Source organism: Pseudophryne corroboree, chromosome 11 (assembly GCF_028390025.1).
Source record: "Pseudophryne corroboree isolate aPseCor3 chromosome 11, aPseCor3.hap2, whole genome shotgun sequence".
Lineage (NCBI taxonomy): Eukaryota > Metazoa > Chordata > Amphibia > Anura > Myobatrachidae > Pseudophryne > Pseudophryne corroboree.
This window is the reverse complement of record NC_086454.1, coordinates 90,809,886-90,832,363: the sequence shown is the minus strand read 5'-3', so window position 1 is coordinate 90,832,363 and position 22,478 is coordinate 90,809,886. Positions and strand designations below refer to the sequence as shown.

Here is a 22,478-nt window from a genome sequence, read left to right as displayed (position 1 = left end):
TGCATGCTTGTATTTCTTTGCACTGGGGCTTAGGAAATCCCATAGCCACAACTCCGATGAGTCCAAGGTTTATACATGATTAAAGAGGTCTTTCCCCACTGTGACCTTTTAATCGGTGATGGCGTCAGGCTTCTCTATTTAGCATGCCTGTTTAATTGATAATAAATGTCTAGCAGCATGGGGATTTAGTGACCACTATACTGTACTAGTGTTCCCGCTAGGATGTAAGCAGGCAGGATACAGGGGTTGCGGACACAGTGCACGACCAGAGAAAGCGTGGCCCCACTGAAGTCAGGCAACATTACTAATGAGGGCGTGCCCCAGCTGGCGACATCACTGATTGGAGCATGCCTCCATTTAATGTGAATCAATGTCGTGCATGTGCGCACGGCAACTATTCACGCGGCAGAGCGGGCTGCTATTTTAGCAGGGCGCATTTTGCCCTCTCAAACAGCCTAGCGTGAACACTACTGTACTATATATCTATGTAGACCACACTTGTCATTCTATCTAAACTTTATGAGGCCTATGTAGTGTTTTATCTCCCTGCTATTACATGATTTTACTCATTTGATTCTACAGTGATATAAGATTCCTAAAATGAAGTAATATTTACATATGGAACTGTATATAATCATTTTTATTTATATAACACCGCAATATTACACTGAAATGAACTATGCAGAAAATGTGTTATCATTCATCTCATCCTCTTCCCTATTGGAGCTTACAGTCAGAATTCTCTACCACGCAAACACCAGGATTCATTGTGTTAGCAGCCTGATAATCTACTTAGCAGGTCTTAGAACTATATTGAAACATCTGAAGAAAACCCTCAGAAATAGTCACTGACATACATACGTCACACAGATAGGACGCGGGTTGGAAGGGTTCCGGATGGTAGGTCAACAGTAATTATGTCGGCAGTCAATAGGTTAACCCATATGGTCAACATGTATTAGGACGACTGGTCAAATGGTTGGCATGGCAATGGTCGATACAAGTTTGTTTTTTAACTTTTTCATAATTTACGTGGACTACGATTGGGAATAGTAATCTGTCCGAAGCATGGCGAGCAGACACCGTACACTAATTTATTTGCCTTACATGTGGTTACATTTACAAAATGACATAAACAAACTTTGGCAAAAAATTTTTTGTGGTGTTTACTTTTTTCATGTTGACCAAATGACCCTGTAAACCTACTTCATGTCAACCCAGTGATCCACACCCGGTTGTAATGGAACATGTGGCCCATTGTGCTGTCTGCGAGAAGATTTCTAAAATCCTGTCAACTTCTGTTAACCTTGCAAGTTTACAGTTGTCCGTTATTTGGTTTCATTTCACTTATAAGCAGGGCGTGGGGTGAAACACATGAATGTTTTGTTTGTTTTTTCCATCAAAGACTACACTGAAAGACTTGTCCTGACTGTCCAGATCTAGGGCTGATTAGCCCTCACGCATGTATCTCCAAATGGGAATGATATATAAAATTCATGGACTACTGACAACTCACATGACTTCCAAAGCACGCCCATCCCCACCCCCATGTTTTAGTACAGTGCAGGATGAACCTAGGACCAGGTGTATTTAGGTTTCTTACCACTAAGGGATGAATTGAACCGTCACAGTTGGTAGCTGTAGGTAAAGGGAAGATACTTATCACCGTTCACCCTAATAATCTGCTGTTTCTTTTGTCTTTTCATGAATTATGACTGTTGCGATTGCATTTACATTAAATGTAACACTTGTTTTAATCATCTCCTTTTCATTTGTTTTCAGGTATGGCCTCACAAGTCTTGGTGTACCCACCATATGTTTATCAAACTCAGTCAAGTGCCTTTTGTAGTGTGAAGAAACTGAAAGTAGAACCAAGCAGTTGTGTGTACAGTAAGAGGAGCTATCCACGCACCGACCTGAATGCTAGAAACCTTGGATTTGCACATCCATCCAACAAGAGTAGGGCTCCTTTGCAGACAAAGAATCTATCTGACAGACCTCGCCAGCAGACTGCTGCATCCCAGACCACCAGCGCAGCCACATTAAAAACCACCACAGGTGCTCCAGGGGACCCAGCAGCGCAGGCGCAGCCAGATCCAGAAGAGAGACCGGATAGCGCGTCGGATTTGCTGGACACGCATCAGCGATGTGGATTGAAGCGTAAGAGTTTAGGGTTGGAGAACCAGGGTGGCACCATGCAGATCGTTGACGAATTGCCCGTGTTGCCTGCTATGCTGCCTGGCAATGCAGCAAACCCAGTAACTGTCGTGGCAACCACAGGAGCTTCAAAGCAGAATGGGGCTAGTGTGGATGGAGACTATCAGTTGGTACAGCATGAAGTGTTGTGCTCGGTTAAAAATACGTACGAAGTACTTGATTTTTTGGGTCGCGGAACCTTTGGACAGGTAGTCAAGTGCTGGAAAAGGGGTACAAATGAAGTTGTGGCAGTGAAAATTCTAAAGAACCATCCTTCTTATGCACGCCAAGGTCAGATCGAGGTGGGCATCCTTGCCAGGCTGAGCAGTGAGAACGCAGATGAGTTTAACTTTGTGCGTGCATATGAATGCTTTCAGCACCGGAGTCACACCTGTTTGGTTTTCGAGATGTTGGAACAGAACTTATATGACTTCTTAAAGCAAAACAAATTTAGCCCTCTGCCCCTGAAAGTCATTAGGGCCATCCTGCAGCAGGTAGCTACTGCACTGAAAAAACTTAAGAGTCTTGGTTTAATCCATGCTGACCTCAAACCAGAAAACATTATGCTGGTGGATCCTGTTAGACAACCATACAGGGTGAAAGTAATAGACTTCGGCTCTGCTAGCCATAAATCAAAGACTGTTTGCTCGACCTATTTGCAGTCTCGCTACTACAGGTATTGCTTATTTTTTTTATTCTTTTTTTATTTTTATTTAAGTGTATGCTATATGTGCTCAAATGTGTTAAATACTTTCCGTTGCTGATGTTTCTTCCCCTAACAGGTTAATCTTTCTGTCTTCTTTACCCGACCTCCCCTTCTACACACTTTCCCCCCAGATTTCTATAAAGTAATGGCTGAATGGGAGTCTGATAATCAGTTGCTGGCGACACAATGTGTTTGGGTTTATAAAAGCTTTTGTTGACTTTTTATGACCTATTATACCCCCCGCAGCGTAAGCTCAGGTATCAGTGGGGTATTTATGGTGGTTTTTTTACTTTTGCAGAATATCTTTATATTTTCTTTGATATAGATGTATATTTTATTTCCTGTTTCACACCCAAGAACCAATGACTTGTGTATTGAAAGCATTGTATTTGCCATTACACAATCTTTGGTAGATTGTGCTTCTTTTGATTTTTGGGCTTCTTTATATGCTCTTTAAAGAGAAATGGTGTATATGGAGAATTCTAGAATACCTGTCCAATTAGCATTTTTGTAACGCAAGAACTAAGGGACACGCCAAAGTCTACTGTGCATTGTTTTAGTGACACTGAATACTTAGGGGCAGATATATCAAAGCTCAGAGAGAGATAAAGTACCAGCCAGTTAGCTTCTGATTGCCAAATTACAGGCTGTGTTTGAAAAATGACAGTAACGTGCTGATTGGTTGCTAATTTATCTCTCTCCACTTGATCTATCTGAAAGCTTCGATGCATATGCCCCTATATTAGTCACAATGAGACATCCGAACATCCACCAAGTCAGACTGTCCCTTCAGAGAGAGATTCACACTGATTACTATACATAGGTTATAATGCTATTGCATGAATGATCTACATTGACTATCACACACAGTTCCAAACAGAGGCAGCTCCAGAGGTGGGGCTGCAGAACAGTCCAAAATTCAAATAAAGGAGACACTCTAACTGCCAGTGAGTCCCAGCTGGTGATGTTTAGAATCCTTTGGAGTGGCAGTTGGTGCGACTCACATATTTGAATTTTGGACAGTGCTTCAGCCCCACCTCTGGATCTGGCACTGGTTCCAACGAATTGGCTTCTAACTGCCAAAAGTGGCGCTATGGGGTAGAAGCGCTATCCGCGCATGTTATGTGCGCTCGCTTCTCCCCCATGTATGATGGCTGCAGTGTGGGCACATTGACAGGGGCGCTATATGCTCCTGTCCATATCGGTGCTGATATCTAAAAGATAGCATGCCGATATGCTCGACAATGTATGAATGGCCAGCATCGATTTCGACAGCTGCAGGTGGTGATGCCCATTCACCATAGCAGGGACAGAGCTGTCCCTGCCCGTGGAAGGTGCCGGCTCCGGACTGCGCTGGGGATCTTGAGATCCCGCACATGCGCAGTGGAGCCAGCTGGGAATGAGACGCAGCACGTCGGCTCTGAGCTGATGCGTTGTGTGCTCTCAGGACCTTGTCAGAGAGGGGAGCTTTTGCTCCCACCGCTTCGGCAGACAAGATGTTAATACATCATGTCGATTTCCCTTCCTGCTTCGCCTCTGTAATGAGGAAGTGTTATAGAGACACGATCCGTGCCACTGTAATACATTTACCTATTTGTTTGAATAATGACAGTAAGTGGCTGATTGCTACTTTATCTCTCTAATTGCTGCTGTTCCTTTCATACTCTGTTTAAAAACTATGAATAGCGGAATCTTTGGGATACGATTAAGGTAGCTTAATCTCAATGATTAAAAAAAATGGCAGTAATAAGTAGGATATAAACACCATTTTTTAATAGCGACACGTTTGCTAGATAGAGAAACTCAAAACGTTGAGGATTGTGTAGCTCAGGAGAAATGCAGCATGAAAACGGAAAGCGTGACAACGACACAAAAAGGGTCATATGTTAGCTGGGACATGTTTGTGGTTCGTTCCCGAGGCATTGAGTCAGAGCCCTCTATCCATGTATATGATGGCAGAGGATGGAGAGGGGGGCAGGATAGTGCTGTGAACGAGGTCGCTGATTAACATTTCCAAATTTCTCTGCTCAGTGCCTCATACTTCATGTGATCATTTTCTGCCAATGATAGTAGCATAACACTTGGCAATGTATAAATCATTAATAGCTGCTTGAAGACGAAAGGTAATGAAATACAAACACCCCATCTATCATCTTTCAGTAAACCAGAGTGATTTATGTATATAGAAAGAAGAAGAAAAAAACACACACCATTTTTTTTCATGCAATTACAGCTTTAAAGTAAATATTTCATCACAATCCAGTGCGAAGCGCGTCGTACATAAGGAAAAGAGAGGGGGCCAGATGCGATTCGTTCAAACTAATTGGAAAAATTTTATTATTTTTAGGTAGAGAGAATCTTAGAAGTTTGGGTTTGTTTCCCAGAAGATGTAATAGAAGCCAGGGACGTCACGCTTGGGAATTCTGCTTTATATTTTCTAGCTTACAACAACCAGTTTTGGGTTTTATAGCTCCAAACTTGTTTCGTTATTTTAAGCACAGAACGTCCATTGTGCTGACGTGATGCCTCCTCCTTTAGCTCACACTTACTGTAGGTGATTCTTAGACACGTGTGTTCCCATGTTACTCGTGTTACAAATTGGTATATCACCTGCCCTGAGAAAATAGTTAATTTGTTAAAGCCAGATGAATCATCATTGTAACTGAGTGAGAAACGGTCAGCTTTCCATAAGTATCTAATTCTGTAATAGGTTGCCAGTTATAACTAGTTCTGTCTCACTGTATCGGGTGTGGTATGGTATGCCGGCGGTCGGGCTCCCGGCGACCAGCATACCGGCGCCGGGAGCCCGACCGGTGGCTTACCGACAGTGTGGCGAGCGCAAATGAGCCCCTTGCAGGCTCGCTGCGGGCACGGTGGCGCCACGCTATTTTATTCTCCCTCCAGGGGGTCATGGACCCCCACGAGGGAGAATAAGTGTCGGTATGCCGGCTGTCGGGATTCCGGGGCCGGTATACTGTGCGCCGGGATCCCGACAGCCGGCATACTGAAGACCACCCACTGTATCCTGCTCCCACTCCTCGTGCCATCCGAGATCACAGAAAGTAATTTGTGAGTAATGAGTGGCCGTAACCAAGGACCACCATATACTTAGCACTGTATGCGTCAGAATGCCGTATTACTTATTAATAAGATGCTGTCGGCTGGTCTTAAGCCTGCTTCCCCGTTATATGGCCAGCAGCACTTTTGTGCCTGACCTACTTTGCCAATTGCTGATTGACCTTAAGAATGTTATGGAGTCACGCCCCTTGTATGTTTAGGGAATTTGCGGTTCTGCATTTTTAATTAGGACACTGTTTATTGTTCTCTTAATTAATACGTACATACAAGTCTACACTGCTCTGTTCATACAAATAGCTTCAACTGCCTAAAGCAACTTGCAGTATAGTTTTTGTTGGCTTGGAGACACCCAGACACTGGCACTAAGGTTACAAGTAGCTGATACAGGGTACTCAAGCCAGCAAGTTTTCCATTGTGACTGTGATAGAGAGCCACACCTTTACCACTGAGCGGTTCTCTTGGCCCTGTGACTCTGCTGCAGCTGCGCACAGTTGGTAATCCAGCTCTGCTGTAACTGATTTCCCACATTATTCCGTATTTACATACAGTAAGGGCCTAGGGTGAATTCTCCTACTTTTCCCACATCTTAATGAACAATGACTATATGGTTTGAATTGAAAACAACATTCATGTGGGAATGAGGGGGTTGTTCTCTGGCTTACATGCACTCCATCCACGGGCTGCACAAACGTATATGCGAGTTCGGTATGCTGCAGGGAAGCACTTCGGCTTTTTGAAACTGTGAAGCAGGATTTTTGCTCAAGCCTCACAGGCACAAATGTTATTCTATCACTTTGAACTACACATCACTGTGATGTAGCAGCTTTGCTTAAAATAGGCCCACGAGCCCTGGCCAAAGCATGTTGACTACTATAGATGGTGAGGCTGTCTGACTGCCGAGTTGAAAAAAGACAGAAGTACTTTGCTAAGTGGGTTCGTTTGCTCAAGGTCAGCATGATCTAAAGTGAGCTGCTGCAGTACATGAGGCCCGGCTTTGGTGTGCTGTACGAGGCCCTGGAACAGAACCCAGTTGTATTGTGTAGTTATTGTGGTGTATTGCGCAGTTTCTAGCTAAATGTGAATGCCTGTGATCATGCGTGCCCAACAGAATAGCACCTATACGCCTTAAGCCATCAGTGTACGTCTGTACTTTCCATCTGTTCAAGAGCTTATATCTACATTGTGATCTTTTAAACCCTTCACTGTTGAGCTCTTAAGATAGACTAGTCCTAAACTGGGGTGTGCCATGGTTTGATGATACAGTATAGAGTCCCCTTCTGTAAAGTGACCGTGGGAGACCTGTTCATGTGCATTGTACTGCTTTGATGACCTTTTGATATTGATATACCAGCCCGCTGAATGTATTGAGCCACCGTGTCTGTCTGCTCACCAGTAGTATTCCATCTAAGGGTGGTATCCAATTACCCGTGGCCATTAACTGCGGGTTATTGCTGTGCCGGGAACTATCCAATTAGCCCCGATAAGCTGGTGCGAAACGAAATCCCCAAAAGAATCCCAGTTTACCTGGGAAAACACACGGGTGGGTGTTTGCGAAAAAAATTCATTTTTTTCTATACTGAGTGGATAGTCTATAAAAAAAAAAAAAAATATATATATATATATATATATGTATATGTAAAATGTCCATTTCTCGCTCCCGATGTTTTGCTGCGGGTAATGGGACACCTCCCTTAATCCTAGTTATCAAAGCCTGGACAAAAAGATAAAATTGTGAGATATAAAGTACTAGCCAATCAGCTTCTACCTTACATAGTACAGGCTGTATTTGAAAAATATCAGGAGCTGATTGGTTGGTACTTTCACAGTTGTTTCTCTCTCCAAGCTTTGATAATTCCCCTCCGAAGCTAGCCATAGACCAGACAGACTTTTCTCCAGCCATCCAACTTGTCTGTCCAACTGAAACGCTGCCCCACACACCTAATGCAGGGGATACACGTGCAGATAAAATGCTTGTTAGACCAGCCAACTTCCCCCCAACTTGTGATGTCACAGATGTAGGCGGACAAGTTTTTGCCTACTTCTACATGTTTTGAATGAATAAATATTTGCTTTAAAAAAAAAAAAACACTTTCTCTATCGTCCTAAGTGGATGCTGGGGTTCCTGAAAGGACCATGGGGAATAGCGGCTCCGCAGGAGACAGGGCACAAAAGTAAAGCTTTTACAGGTCAGGTGGTGTGTACTGGCTCCTCCCCCTATGACCCTCCTCCAGACTCCAGTTAGATTTTTGTGCCCGGCCGAGAAGGGTGCAATTCTAGGTGGCTCTCATAAAGAGCTGCTTAGAGAGTTTAGCTTAGGTTTTTTATTTTACAGTGATTCCTGCTGGCAACAGGATCACTGCAACGAGGGACAGAGGGGAGAAGAAGTGAACTCACCTGCGTGCAGGATGGATTGGCTTCTTGGCTACTGGACATGAAGCTCCAGAGGGACGATCACAGGTACAGCCTGGATGGTCACCGGAGCCACGCCGCCGGCCCCCTCACAGATGCTGAAGCAAGAAGAGGTCCAGAATCGGCGGCTGAAGACTCCTGCAGTCTTCTTAAGGTAGCGCACAGCACTGCAGCTGTGCGCCATTTTCCTCTCAGCACACTTCACACGGCAGTCACTGAGGGTGCAGGGCGCTGGGGGGGGGGCGCCCTGGGAGGCAAATGAAAACCTTTAAAAAGGCTAAAAATACCTCACATATAGCCCCAGAGGCTATATGGAGATATTTACCCCTGCCTAAATGTACTAAATAGCGGGAGACGAGCCCGCCGAAAAAGGGGCGGGGCCTATCTCCTCAGCACACGGCGCCATTTTCTGTCACAGCTCCGCTGGTCAGGAAGGCTCCCAGGTCTCTCCCCTGCACTGCACTACAGAAACAGGGTATAACAGAGAGGGGGGGCAAAATAAATGGCTATATATTAATATAAAAGCAGCTATAAGGGAGCACTTAATCATAAGGCTATCCCTGTCATATATAGCGCTTTTTGGTGTGTGCTGGCAGACTCTCCCTCTGTCTCCCCAAAGGGCTAGTGGGTCCTGTCTTCGTATAGAGCATTCCCTGTGTGTCTGCTGTGTGTCGGTACGTGTGTGTCGACATGTATGAGGACGTTATTGGTGTGGAGGCGGAGCAATTGCCAAATATGAGGATGTCACCTCCTAGGGGGTCGACACCAGAATGGATGCCTTTATTTGTGGAATTACGGGATAGCGTCAACTCGCTTAAGCAGTCGTTTGCCGACATGAGGCGGCCGGACACTCAATTAGTGCCTGTCCAGGCGCCTAAAACACCGTCAGGGGCTGTAAAACGCCCCTTGCCTCAGTCGGTCGACACAGACCCAGACACAGGCACTGATTCCGGTGGTGAAGGTGACGAATCAACCGTATTTTCCAGTAGGGCCACACGTTATATGATTTTGGCAATAAAGGAGATGTTACATTTAGCTGATACTACAGGTACCACTAAACAGGGTATTATGTGGGGTGTGAAAAAACTACCAGTAGTTTTTACCGAATCAGAAGAATTAAATGACGTGTGTGATGAAGCGTGGGGTGCCCCGATAAAAAACTGCTAATTTCAAAGAAGTTATTGGCTTTATACCCTTTCCCGCCAGAGGTTAGGGAGCGCTGGGAAACACCTCCTAGGGTGGACAAAGCGCTAACACGCTTATCAAAACAAGTGGCGTTACCCTCTCCTGAGACGGCCGCACTTAAAGATCCATCAGATAGGAGGATGGAAAATATCCAAAAAGGTATATACACACATGCAGGTGTTATACTACGACCAGCTATTGCGACTGCCTGGATGTGCAGTGCTGGGGTAGTTTGGTCAGAGTCCCTGTTCGAAAATATTGATACCCTGGACAGGGACAATATTTTACTGTCGTTAGAACAAATAAAGGATGCATTTCTTTATATGCGTGATACACAGAGAGATATCTGCACACTGGCATCACGGGTAAGTGCTATGTCCATTTCGGCCAGAAGAGCTTTATGGACACGACAGTGGACAGGCGATGCGTAGAGGAGTTATTTGGGGTCGGTCTATCGGATTTGGTGGCCACGGCTACGGCCGGGAAATCCACCTTTCTACCTCAAGTCACTCCCCAACAGAAAAAGGCACCGACCTTTCAACCGCAGCCCTTTCGTTCCTTTAAAAATAAGAGAGCAAAGGGCTATTCATATCTGCCACGAGGCAGAGGACGAGGGAAGAGACAGCAACAGGCAGCTCCTTCCCAGGAACAGAAGCCCTCCCCGGCTTCTACAAAAGCCTCAGCATGACGCTGGGGCTTCGCAAGCGGACTCGGGGGCGGTAGGCGGTCGTCTCAAGAATTACAGCGCGCAGTGGGCTCACTCGCAGGTAAATCCCTGGATCCTGCAGATAATATCTCAGGGGTACAGGTTGAAATTAGAGACAGAGCCACCTCGCCGTTTCCTGAAGTCTGCTTTACCAACGTCCCCCTCAGAAAGGGAGACGGTTTTGGAAGCCATTCACAAGCTGTATTCTCAGCAGGTGATAGTCAAGGTACCTCTTCTACAACAAGGGAAGGGGTATTATTCCACTCTTTTTGTGGTACCGAAGCCGGATGGCTCGGTAAGGCCTATTCTAAATCTGAAGTCCTTGAACCTGTACATAAAGAAGTTCAAGTTCAAGATGGAGTCACTCAGAGCAGTGATAGCGAACCTGGAAGAAGGGGACTTTATGGTATCCTTGGACATCAAGGATGCGTATCTCCACGTTCCAATTACCCCTCACACCAGGGGTACCTCAGGTTCGTTGTACAAAACTGTCACTATCAGTTTCAGACGCTGCCGTTTGGTTTGTCCACGGCACCTCGGGTCTTTACAAAGGTAATGGCCGAGATAATATTTCTTCTTCGAAGAAAAGGCGTATTAATTATCCCATACTTGGACGATCTCCTAATAAGGGCAAGGTCCAGAGAACAGCTAGAGATGGGTTTAGCACTATCTCAAGAGGTGCTAAAGCAGCACGGATGGATTCTGAATATTCCAAAATCCCAATTAATGCCGACAACTCGTCGGCTGTTCCTGGGGATGATTCTGGACACAGTTCAGAAAAAGGTTTTTCTTCCCGAAGAAAAAGCCAAGGAGTTATCTGACCTGGTCAGGAACCTCCTAAAACCAGGAAAGGTGTCTGTACATCAATGCACAAGAGTCCTGGGAAAAAATGGTAGCTTCTTACGAAGCAATCCCTTTCGGCAGATTCCATGCAAAGGGATCTGTTGGACAAATGGTCAGGGTCGCATCTTCAGATGCACCTGCGGATAACCCTGTCGCCGAGGACAAGGGTATCCCTTCTGTGGTGGTTGCAGGAGGCTCATCTATTGGAGGGCCGCAGATTCGGCATGCAGGATTGGATCCTGGTGACCACGGATGCCAGCCTGAGAGGCTGGGGAGCAGTCACACAGGGAAGAAATTTCCAGGGAGTGTGGTCGAGCCTGAAAAAGTCTCTTCACATAAGCATTCTGGAACTAAGAGCAATCTACAATGCTCTAAGCCAGGCGGAACCTCTGCTTCAAGGAAGACCGGTGTTGATCCAGTCGGACAACATCACGGCAGTCGCCCATGTAAACAGACAGGGCGGCACAAGAAGCAGGAGGGCAATGGCAGAAGCTGCCAGGATCCTTCGCTGGGCGGAGAATCACGTGATAGCATTGTCAGCAGTATTCATCCCGGGCGTGGACAACTGGGAAGCAGACTTCCTCAGCAGACACGACCTTCACCCGGGAGAGTGGGGACTTCATCCAGAAGTTTTCCACATGCTATTAAACCGTTGGGTAAAACCAATGGTGGACATGATGGCGTCTCGCCTCAACAAAACACTGGACAGGTATTGCGCCAGGTCAAGAGATCCGCAGGCAATAGCTGTGGACGCGCTGGTAACACCTTGGGTGTACCAGTCGGTATATGTGTTTCCTCCTCTGCCTCTCATACCAAAGGTATTGAGGATTATACGGCAAAGAGGAGTAAGACTAGTGGCTCCGGATTGGCCAAGAAGGACTTGGTACCCGGAACTTCAAGAGATGGTCACGGACGATCCGTGGCCTCTACTTCTGAGAAGGGACCTGCTTCAGCAGGGTCCTTGTCTTTTTCAAGACTTACCGCGGCTGCGTTTGACGGCATGGCGTTTGAATGCCAGATCCTAAAAGGAAAAGGCATTCCAGAAGAAGTCATTCCTACCTTGATAAAGGCAAGGAAGGAAGTCACCGCGAAGCATTATCGCCGTATTTGGCGAAAATATGTTGCGTGGTGCGAGCAGCGGAGTGCTCCGATGGAGGAATTTCAACTGGGTCGTTTTCCTACATTTCCTGCAATCAGGATTGTCTATGGGTCTCAAATTGGGATCTATTAAGGTTCAAATTTCGGCCCTATCAATATTCTTCCAAAAAGAATTGGCCTCAGTCCCTGAGGTCCAGATTTTTATCAAAGGAGTACTGCATATACAGCCTCCTGTGGTGCCTAAGGTGGCACCGTGGGATCTAAATGTAGTTTTAGATTTCCTAAAATCCAATTGGTTTGAACCACTAAAGAATGTGGATTTGAAATATCTCACATGGAAAGTGACTATGTTACTGGCCCTGGCTTCGGCCGGGAGAGTATCTGAACTGGCGGCTTTGTTTTATAAAAGCCCTTATTTAATTTTCCATTCGACATAGGGCAGAGCTGCGGACGCGTCCGCATTTTCTCCCTAAGGTGGTATCAGCGTTTCACCTGAACCAGCCTATTGTAGTGCCTGCGGCTACAGACGACTTGAAGGACTCCAAGTTGTTGGACGTTGTCAGAGCCTTAAAAATATACATTTAAAGGACGGCTGGAGTCAGAAAATCTGACTCGCTGTTTATACTGTATGCACCCAACAAGTTGGGTGCACCTGCTTCTAAGCAGTCGATTGCTCGTTGGATTTGTAACAAAATTCAACTTGTACATTCTGTGACAGGCCTGCCACAGCCTAAATCTGTTAAGGCCCATTCCGCAAGGAAGGTGGGCTCATCTTGGGCGGCTGCCCGAGGGGTCTCGGCATTACAACTCTGCCGAGCAGCTACGTGGTCAGGGGAGAACACGTTTGTAAATTTTTACAAATTTGATACCCTGGCAAAGGAGGACCTGGAGTTCTCTCATTCGGTGCTGCAGAGTCATCCGCACTCTCCCGCCCGTTTGGGAGCTTTGGTATAATCCCCATGGTCCTTTCAGGAACCCCAGCATCCACTTAGGACGATAGAGAAAATAAGAATTTACTTACCGATAATTCTATTTCTCGGAGTCCGTAGTGGATGCTGGGCGCCCATCCCAAGTGCGGATTATCTGCAATACTTGTACATAGTTATTGTTAACTAATTCGGGTTATTGTTTAGGAAGCCATCTTTCAGAGGCTCCTCTGTTATCATACTGTTAACTGGGTTTAGATCACAAGTTGTACGGTGTGATTGGTGTGGCTGGTATGAGTCTTACCCGGGATTCAAAATCCTCCCTTATTGTGTACGCTCGTCCGGGCACAGTACCTAACTGGAGTCTGGAGGAGGGTCATAGGGGGAGGAGCCAGTACACACCACCTGACCTGTAAAAGCTTTACTTTTGTGCCCTGTCTCCTGCGGAGCCGCTATTCCCCATGGTCCTTTCAGGAACCCCAGCATCCACTACGGACTCCGAGAAATAGAATTATCGGTAAGTAAATTCTTATTTTTGCTTGACCTGTTTATTATTTGAAAGGTTTAGGGCCCAGAGATCAATAAGTCATGAGAAAGTGGGTGAGGAGCGGACAGAAGAAAGTGAGTGGGATTAGGGTGCAGAGATAGAGAGATTGGGGGGGGGGGGGGGTGCATTGACACTTGTACTTTGGGGGGGGGTTCAATACAGTTACAGAGCAGTTAAGGCAGCATAGTACAGTACAGAGTGGTATAAGGAGTGATTATGGTGGCATAGTACAGTATAACACAGATTTGTAATGCTGCTGTTCTGGGGGGAGGGCGGTTTGCAGGCGGGGAAGAGTGTTCATCTTTTCTAGGGTGGTTGTGGTCAGTGGAGGATGTACTGCTGTTCTGGGGGTCGGGTGGTTGCGGGCACTGGAGAGTGTTCTGCTGTTCTCGGGCGGTTGTGGTCAGTGGAGAATTTACTGCTGTTCTAGTGGGCTGGTTAGACTGTGCTGCTGTTCTGGGGAATAGGGGTTGTGGATCTGCCACTGCTGCAGGTTGGGGGATGTATGGACAGCATGTTCCGGCCTGCTCCTGCCTCACCTGACAAAGGTCCGGGAACTCTGAGTCTGCGCTGAAGTCAGTGTGCCTGCTGCTCTACGGTTTGCTTGGAGCTGCTGAAGTCCTTTGTGCCCAGAAGATGGAGCAGAGTGTACCTTTGGGACCGGAGGCTGCTTGCTGCAAGAGGTAACATCTGTCCCCATCAGGTGTAGTTTTAGCTTCCGCCTCCCTTACACGGGTGTTGGCGGATCTCCTTGTAAGCAGCTGGTGGGATAGGAGTCCTGCAGCAGCTGAACTGTGTTTCTAGCAGCGGGTGGATAGAAGTCTTACGGGCAACCTGTGACTGAGCTTCTTGAGATGCTTCTCCCGAACCCTGCACCATCTTCCCCGCAGGCACGAATCCCGGGGTTAGTAGGGGCAGCCCAGCAGTGATGGCCATTTACATGATGACAAAAGTAGGACGACACTGGTTAATGTCCGCCTACTCATCATTCAGTTGGGGGGAAAGTTCCTGATATTCTAGAACGATTAGTTGGGAATAATCAAACCTATTTGATTTTGCCAACTAGTTGAACCAACCCTTTTTTGGCGTTTGGGAGCTAACGAATGATTACCGTTGGCTCCCACACACTGCCAGATTTTCATTCCAACCAACCAACTAGCTGGCTGGTTGAAATGATACTACCCTGATGTTTAGCCCGTATTGATCTTAATATGTAAACTGGTTTTGCGGAGACTCGCCACTTTGTTGTCTCATCTATAAACCGTAAAATTATAGTTGGAAGCGCATGCAATAAGGTAAAACGCACTTTTTATTGCATTTTTCTAAATTAGACTTCACATTTTCCAATGGTTTAGTCATACTCTAGAAATATATGCTGCCAAACATTTTTTTCACTGTTATATTTGGCTGAAATTCAGAACACGGCAGTTAGAAGAAGAAAAAAGAATCCATTGCCTAATGTACCCTGCAATCTGAGTCGCTTGTTTTGTAATAGATGAGTATGAAACATTTCTGTATATTAGAGTTGTCTGGAGGAATGTTTGGAATCTGTTGTGCCTGTAAAAGGCCTGTACCTAGGATTCTTACAGCAGACATGGAACTGCTCATTAACCGCTAAGCTGCTGGAAATGTTAAGCTTAATGCTGTCAACTGACTAACCACACACACAAATGGGTATACGTGTGTGTGTGTGTGTATGTATATGCTGTGCTGTTTATACAACTGGTGTTCCTGTATACAGTGTTTTCCTTGTTAGTTGAAACTCTAATTTTCAGTTACATATAAGTGTTACTGACTAGCTTTTTTAATCTGAATTTAAAGGGGTATATTCAATTCCAGTTGGAATTTCCGTCAAGTCGAAAAACTGCACTCTTCGGCGTTTTTAGGGCAAAATTCGTTTCACCCTATTCAATGTAAGTGCCGTTGTTTCGACTTGTCGGAAATTCCGACACCATCGAAAAACAGGTGGATTAGCGAATTCGCTGCCGATCCACCTGTTTTGGCGAATTTACGGGCGTTTTCACCAGTTTTTAATCCTGTTTTTAAAAAAAAAGTCGGATTGGCATGGGCGAACACGGGACAAAAGTCATCGAAAACGCCCGTAAATTGAATAATGAACTGTCAGATCCTCCCCATAGTCTGATGGTTTTTGGTTTTATTACTTGTTGAGAGAATGGTTGACTGCATAGTGCAGGCCTGGCCAACTTGTGGCTCTCCAGCTTTCGTGAAACTACATATCCCAGCATGCCCTTTAACATTCCCTAATAGCAAAATTGTGACCGGGCATGCTGGGATGTGTAGTTTCATAATGGCTGCAGATCCACAGGTTGTCCATGCGTTGTATAATCACTTTATTTGTAGCAATACATCACCCATACCTACCAACCGTCCCAATTTTATTGGGACAGTGCTGCTATTCGAGGACTATCCCTTTGTCCCACCCGTGAGAGGCAGGCATTCCTCCAAAACAGGCCTGGCCAACCTGTGGCTCTCCAGCTGTTGTGGAACTACAAAACCCAGCATGCCCTGCCACAGTTTTGTTATTAGGGAATGCATAAACTGTGTCAGGGCATGCTGGGACGTGTAGTTCCACAACAACTGGAGAGCCACAGGCAGGCCAGGCCTGCTCCAAAACATCATCTTTCAGGGGGTGTGGCCTATAGGATTGAGGCCACCCCCCCTTTTCAGCATGCGGAGGAGGTCCTGATCTACAATTCCAAAATGTTCGGTGGTATGCATCCCCTCTTAAGATTTTGCCCTTCAGAATTAGAATATGACCCTACTCACTGATTAGCACCCTGCATATGGAGAGAACACTATTAATGTATAGTGGCTGCCTAAGCTTATCTGTGGCCCACCCTTTTCCAGTACTTTCCTATTATTCTGGCAAATAACGGTAAATCCAGCCATCGCACAGCTGGATGGACTGTGACCTGCTGCTCCGTGATGCTGCCCAGATGTTTCTCTTTACACTGATGGCTCCATGCACTACTTATAATGCACTTGCACATTATTTAGTAACATCGTATGAGGCAGCCTTGCCTCGGTGGTGCTTACAGCCACACTAACATTAAGCTCGCAGTATGTTTTTGATGTGGACGCAAGCCCCCACTAATACTGGAAAGAAAATAGGAAGTGGCTGTAGCACCTACATAATACGTATAAAGTCACGGCGGGCAACATACTGAAAAGGTGATTATCTGCATCCGTCAAATGGCTGCTAAGCAGATTATAGCCAAGATCCGCATTGTTATGGCTTGTTCACAATGTATTTTGTTTCACCTTTAACAAATGTTGTCTGGTCACACTGCCGTGTGTTGGGTGTTTATATACAGTGGATATAAAAAGTAATTTCCTCCTCTTGGCATTTTGCACATTTTACTTATATCTGAGTTAATTTTTTATAGCATTCTTACCACTGATCAGCACTAAATGCTCTGCAGAGTGGGAAGTAAAACCTAGTGTAAAACGTTTCTTTCGTTACACATTAGAAGTAGACAATATTTCACTGCGTAATGATTGGCCCTTCTGTTTTATTACTTGGTGGAAGCCCCATCAGCTGCAGTTGGGGCTGCATTTGGATAAGTCTCTGGTAGTTTCGTACATCTAGACTATGGGCTACCATTCTCTGCAGGATTGCACAAGTCATCAGGTTGGATGAGGACAATTTGGGTACAGACAATTAAATAAATCTACAAAAGAACATAGAAACATAGAATTTTTAACGGCAGATAAAAACCAAATGGCCCATCCAGTCTGCCATTCAGGGTTTTAGGGATAGGGTATTTGGGTTGGTTCGGTGGTTTAGGCTTAGGGTGTTAGAGTTTGTTTAGTGGGATGGTTTAGGTTATTAGGGATAGGTGGTTAGGGTATTATGGTCATTTGGGGGGGGTATGGGTTAGGTGTTACGGTCTTAGGGTTGACTCAGGATTACAGTATTAGGGTTAGTTTAGTGGATGGGGGTTAGGGTATTAGGGTTGGTTTAGGGGTTAAGTTATTAGGGTTAGTTGGGGGGTTTGGGTTAGGTGTTGGGATATCAAGCATAGGATATTGGTTGGTTTGATATTAGTTCTTGATGTGATTGGGGCCTGGGCTCTATGTGGACCACCCCATGACATTCTGTTTATGCCACTCCATGTAGGTTTTGCTGTACGCTGTATTTCATTATCCTGCTGGTATATAACTGTCCTCCCAAGTCTTTTGGTCTCGTGTAGATATCAACAAGCTTTATTCTCAATTCGGTCTTGTCTTACGTTTTGTAGGATGTCCTGTTCTTGACTCGGTTATAGCTATAACATATGCCCTTATTATTTATCAATAAGTAATAAATTTCACTGTGAGTGATAAATTACACCAGCCAATCGGCTCCTAACTTCCTTGTCACAGGCTGGTTTTGAAAATTGGCAGTTAGGTGCTGATTGGCTGGTGCAATTTATCACTCACAATGAAATTTATCACTCATTGATAAATGAGCCCAACAGTCTCATATTCACTCCATTTCTCTGTTACAAACTTGACAGTGGTAGCAAAATCGATTCTTAGTTATTTGTACAGATATGTACTTATAGCCCAAACATTCCTGTGTCTTATAGCATGAGTCCCATAGCATGACCTAGACACTTTGCCATTGGTAGTGATTACAGTGATTTAGTACCTTGTCTGAATTTTGTATCTCATTCACATCATAGCCGTACACATTCTCTTATAGTGTCCTAGGTACTTAGGTTTAGTATTTCTGTGGCAGGGGATTGGTGTAAAGTTGCAAATTAAGCATAACGATACGTGACGAGAGGCATGGCGTGGATCACTAGTATCGGACATCTGTGTTATGCCTTATTACCCTGATAAGTAAATGAATCACTCACAGAAGCTACATGAAGGAGTCAGGGTACCCATGCATTGTACTTCTGTCACATCAGTGAGAAGATGCACGTTTTGTGGGATACTTGTCACTCCTAACTCGCAAAGTCTGCGGTGCGCCAAACAAGGCTATTTGGTGTGACTGGAGTATAGGTGTATGTGGGCACATCAGTAATTTAAATAAAATAAAATCTTTTCCAGGAAGGCGTTGGGTATGGTATGCCGGGATGCTGGCGGTCAGCGTACTGACTGCCGGCAATGTAACCGCATCCCGTAAGAAGATAGTCTCTCTACTGGTAATGTTATAATGCTATCGCCACAAGTGACTATTATACATGCATTAAATATTTGTCATGAGTTATGTGCGTTAATGGTATTTAACCAGTGTATATTCTGTGTGACTTGATTCCTCTTAAAGTCTCCACACAAGAGCTATCTCTGCTGTGGCATTTTCTCCGTTACTGTCTGTCCTTAGTACATTTTATATTGAGGGGTATATTCAATTAACGTCTGATCGGATCCAACAGGACCTATTCACTGAACGGCCAAATTCAGCTGTCGGATTTGGCCGTTCCCGGTATCCCGTCCTGCTGCTGCTGTCATTGCCGGCCGGGGAGAGGAGCCTGGCAGGAAGGACGCCCAGTGCTGGTCGGGGAGCGCTGCTGGAGAGAGGAGCCTGGCAGGGGGATACCTGGTGCCGACCGTGGAGCGCTGTGGGAGAGAGGAGCCTGGCAGGAAGGACGCCCAGTGCTGGCCGGGGAGCGCTGCTGGAGAGAGGAGCCTGGCAGGGGGACGCCCTGTGCCGACCGTGGAGCGCTGCGGGAGAGAGGAGCCTGGCAGGAAGGACGCCCAGTGCTGGCCGGGGAGCGCTGCTGGAGAGAGGAGCCTGGCAGGGGGACGCCCAGTGCTGACCGTGGAACGCTGCGGGAGAGAGTTGCCTGGCGGGGTTGGATGCCCAGTGCCGGCCGGGGAGTGCTGCGGGAGAGATGAGCCTGGCAGGGGGGCTGCCCAGTGCTGACTGGGGAGTACTGCGGGACAGAGGAGCCTGGCAGGGGACACACCCAGTGCCGGCCAGGGAGCGCTGCGGGGGAGAGGAATCTGGCAGTGGGGACGCCCTGCTATAGAGGTACCTGGTCCCTGCTGCCCCTATAGCCTGCCGCCACGCTATTGAGATTGTCGTAAACGGGGCCAAAAACGGTAGAATTTGTCCCCGTTTCCAACAGAAGCATGCGGATAGGTGGGTATTCTGCCGATCCACGTGCTTTCCGACAAGTTGAAATACCCGACATGTCGGAAGAAGATGGGGTATATTGAATAGGTCGGAACCCCCTCCGACCTAAAGAAGTCGAAAACAGCTGTCTTTCCAACAAGACTACAATTTCGACTGTAATTGATTATATCCCTGAATAGTGGACTACCCACAGTCATTTCACGGAAAATCCGTGGGAGTTCATTCATCATTGGTCTGATGCTGTAAAATATGCATGCTAAAATGATCAAAGGACGCCCCTGTAGTTTGTATCAAGCAGAAAGGATCTGAAAATAGAACTGACATAAATCTGTTACAGTGTATGGAAGAGGGTTCTATTTTGTAAAGAAAAAAACCCACCAGTAAATTGTTGACATGACTGCATACCTATCAAGTGACTATTGTTATGAGATCAACATCTGGAAAATGTCGACATAGGGTCAAATTTTTGGGCTAGCATTAGGCATACCTGAAAAGTGGATTGTCGACATGATCTCTGTTGACATTATTATGAAAGTCAACCTGGCCACTGTGGACCTAATATACCAATTTAACCCATGGTATATTATACACTCGTGATGAGAAGTATGCAGTTTAGTGTTACAATGACCTTCCAGATGTGTTGCTGTAGTTGTGCCAAACAGCCCCTCTTGGTGTGCCAGCTGTCGGCTTTCTTTATTGGTGAAAATGCATCTTGGTTGCAATGTGGGGCGACTAGGACCCACCAGGGCCGGGGTGAAATGAAGTCCAAGTTCGGCAGGCCGTGCGGACTCCTAGGCAAACGCTAACTTTTTTTTTTAAAGGGCAATCATTTACAAGGCTAAACCATGCCTTGTACATGATTGCCCGGTGTTTAATAAAGTCAGAGTTCGGCCGGCATCCCGCACGGCCGACGAAATCGGACTTGATTACTTCTCGCCCCAGGAGACTATGCTGACTATTAGATGTGCGACACTTGTATATCTCTGTGTTAATAAAGTGCAACAATGTAGCATCCACAACTTTTTCCAATACTAGTTCTGTTGTGTTCCACATACAGACTCTGTCATACGCAATATACACGTGTCATCACTTTGCGACTAAAGGGCCCTACACACTGGCAAATATGCCGCTGAGGTACCCGACGGCTGATACAGCTGACCCGGCGTGAAGAGGTGGGGGGGGGGGGGTTGATGGGGAACAGTTACGTTTCTTCACTCCCCCGGCCCCATGGCCCTGCATGCTCATATGGATGAGATTGTCCATATTGGTGTGCATGTATAAATGACCCGGCACCAGTGATGAACGAGCGTGGAACCGCACATCGTTCATTGTTGGTACATATACACAAGATCGTTCATATCTTTCAGTGTAATCGCTTGGTGTGTAGGCCTTTCCGACACATTTTCGGCACAAAAAAAAAAAAAAAAAGAGGCCCTACGCAAGCAGAGGCATCTCACAATGTGAGGCCAGATGTATGAGGACACATCTCTTAGCATTCTTATCCAGTACAGTTTAGCTTTAAACTAAGAAATAAGAAGAACCATTACTAATTGATCAACTTTACAGAAACCATTTTATCTTGTGGTCACTTTAACACTGGTTGCTGCCCTGCTCTAAAGGCTTTATCCATTCCTGTCTGATGTTTTGCAGTGCTATGCATGCACCGTTCACATTGGTGGTCCAGTTGTTTACATTTATTTTACACCTGAATAACCAGTTTCAGCATTGAGATCAGTGACCTCTATGTTTGTATCAAAAATTATCAGCGTTCCGTGGAGAGCGCATTGGAGGATAGCGGAAGGCACCCTGGACAAAGAGCAGTATGAGAAGGGTCTTGTCTTGCACTGCTGAGGCACACAGCGCTGCTAAAATGACACGGTAAATGTAGAAGACACAACTAAAGTAACATTACATAATAAAAACAGCCTTTAAAAATTCAATAGGCTGACAACAAGGAGGACACACCCAACACAGAGACCAAAGCAGCCAGGAAGTTAACTATGTTCTCACTGAATCAGTCAAAATAGGCTTGTGATTTCTCTTGCCTGGTGACCAAGCTGAAACTGTAAACCTTTCAAAGTGATCTAATGTATCTTTGTAATCTCCACGTAGCATAGATTAAAAATGTATGATTCAAATGTGATGCATCCTGTGTGCGTCCCTTTGTCAGAATGAGTCCTCGCTGCAGACAGAACTAGTTTGTTGTGATGCGAAGCCCACTTGCTAGATCCACTTTGATTCCTCTAAAAAGGGTCTGTGTAATTCAACGTGCTGTACCCTCTAGCATTTTACAGACCAGATTAAATGGGTTTGCAACAGGGATTGCCTAAGGTTCATGCCCCTTGCCAGACCCGCGTGCTGGCCATAATATTCCCTACGCTTCAGCATTTTCATTTAGACATTGGCACCGATTCCGGCTCCCATGATTCCATTAGCTGAACGAGCCTTTCAGGCATGCATGGCTAGTTGCCAAGGCATTGGTCAGTAAATAATTCAAATAGCAGCTGGGGTGTCTAGCTTATATTACAGGGGCTGGGACAGATAGCTTGTATTATTTGGTCGAGGCTTTCACCGGAGCCCCGGAGCTTGGATAATATTCTGCAGAGCAGTATATTACATGTCTGCTTACCACATTACTTTAACCCTTAAATTGTATTTTAATTGCAACTACTTTTTGCTGTTCTTCAAAGGAG

General features: G+C 45.8%; 1 protein-coding gene across 3 annotated transcripts in view; it reads left to right on the top strand.

Annotated features, from left to right (window-relative positions):
• HIPK3 (homeodomain interacting protein kinase 3) overlaps positions 1 to 22,478 on the top strand; it is a 159,927-nt gene that overhangs the window by 47,875 nt on the left and 89,574 nt on the right. For all 3 annotated transcript variants that reach the window (XM_063944518.1, XM_063944520.1, XM_063944519.1), the window contains exon 2: positions 1,783 to 2,872. In XM_063944518.1, coding sequence (XP_063800588.1) covers positions 1,783 to 2,872 — 1,090 coding nt within the window. The remainder of the gene's footprint in view (positions 1 to 1,782; positions 2,873 to 22,478) is intronic.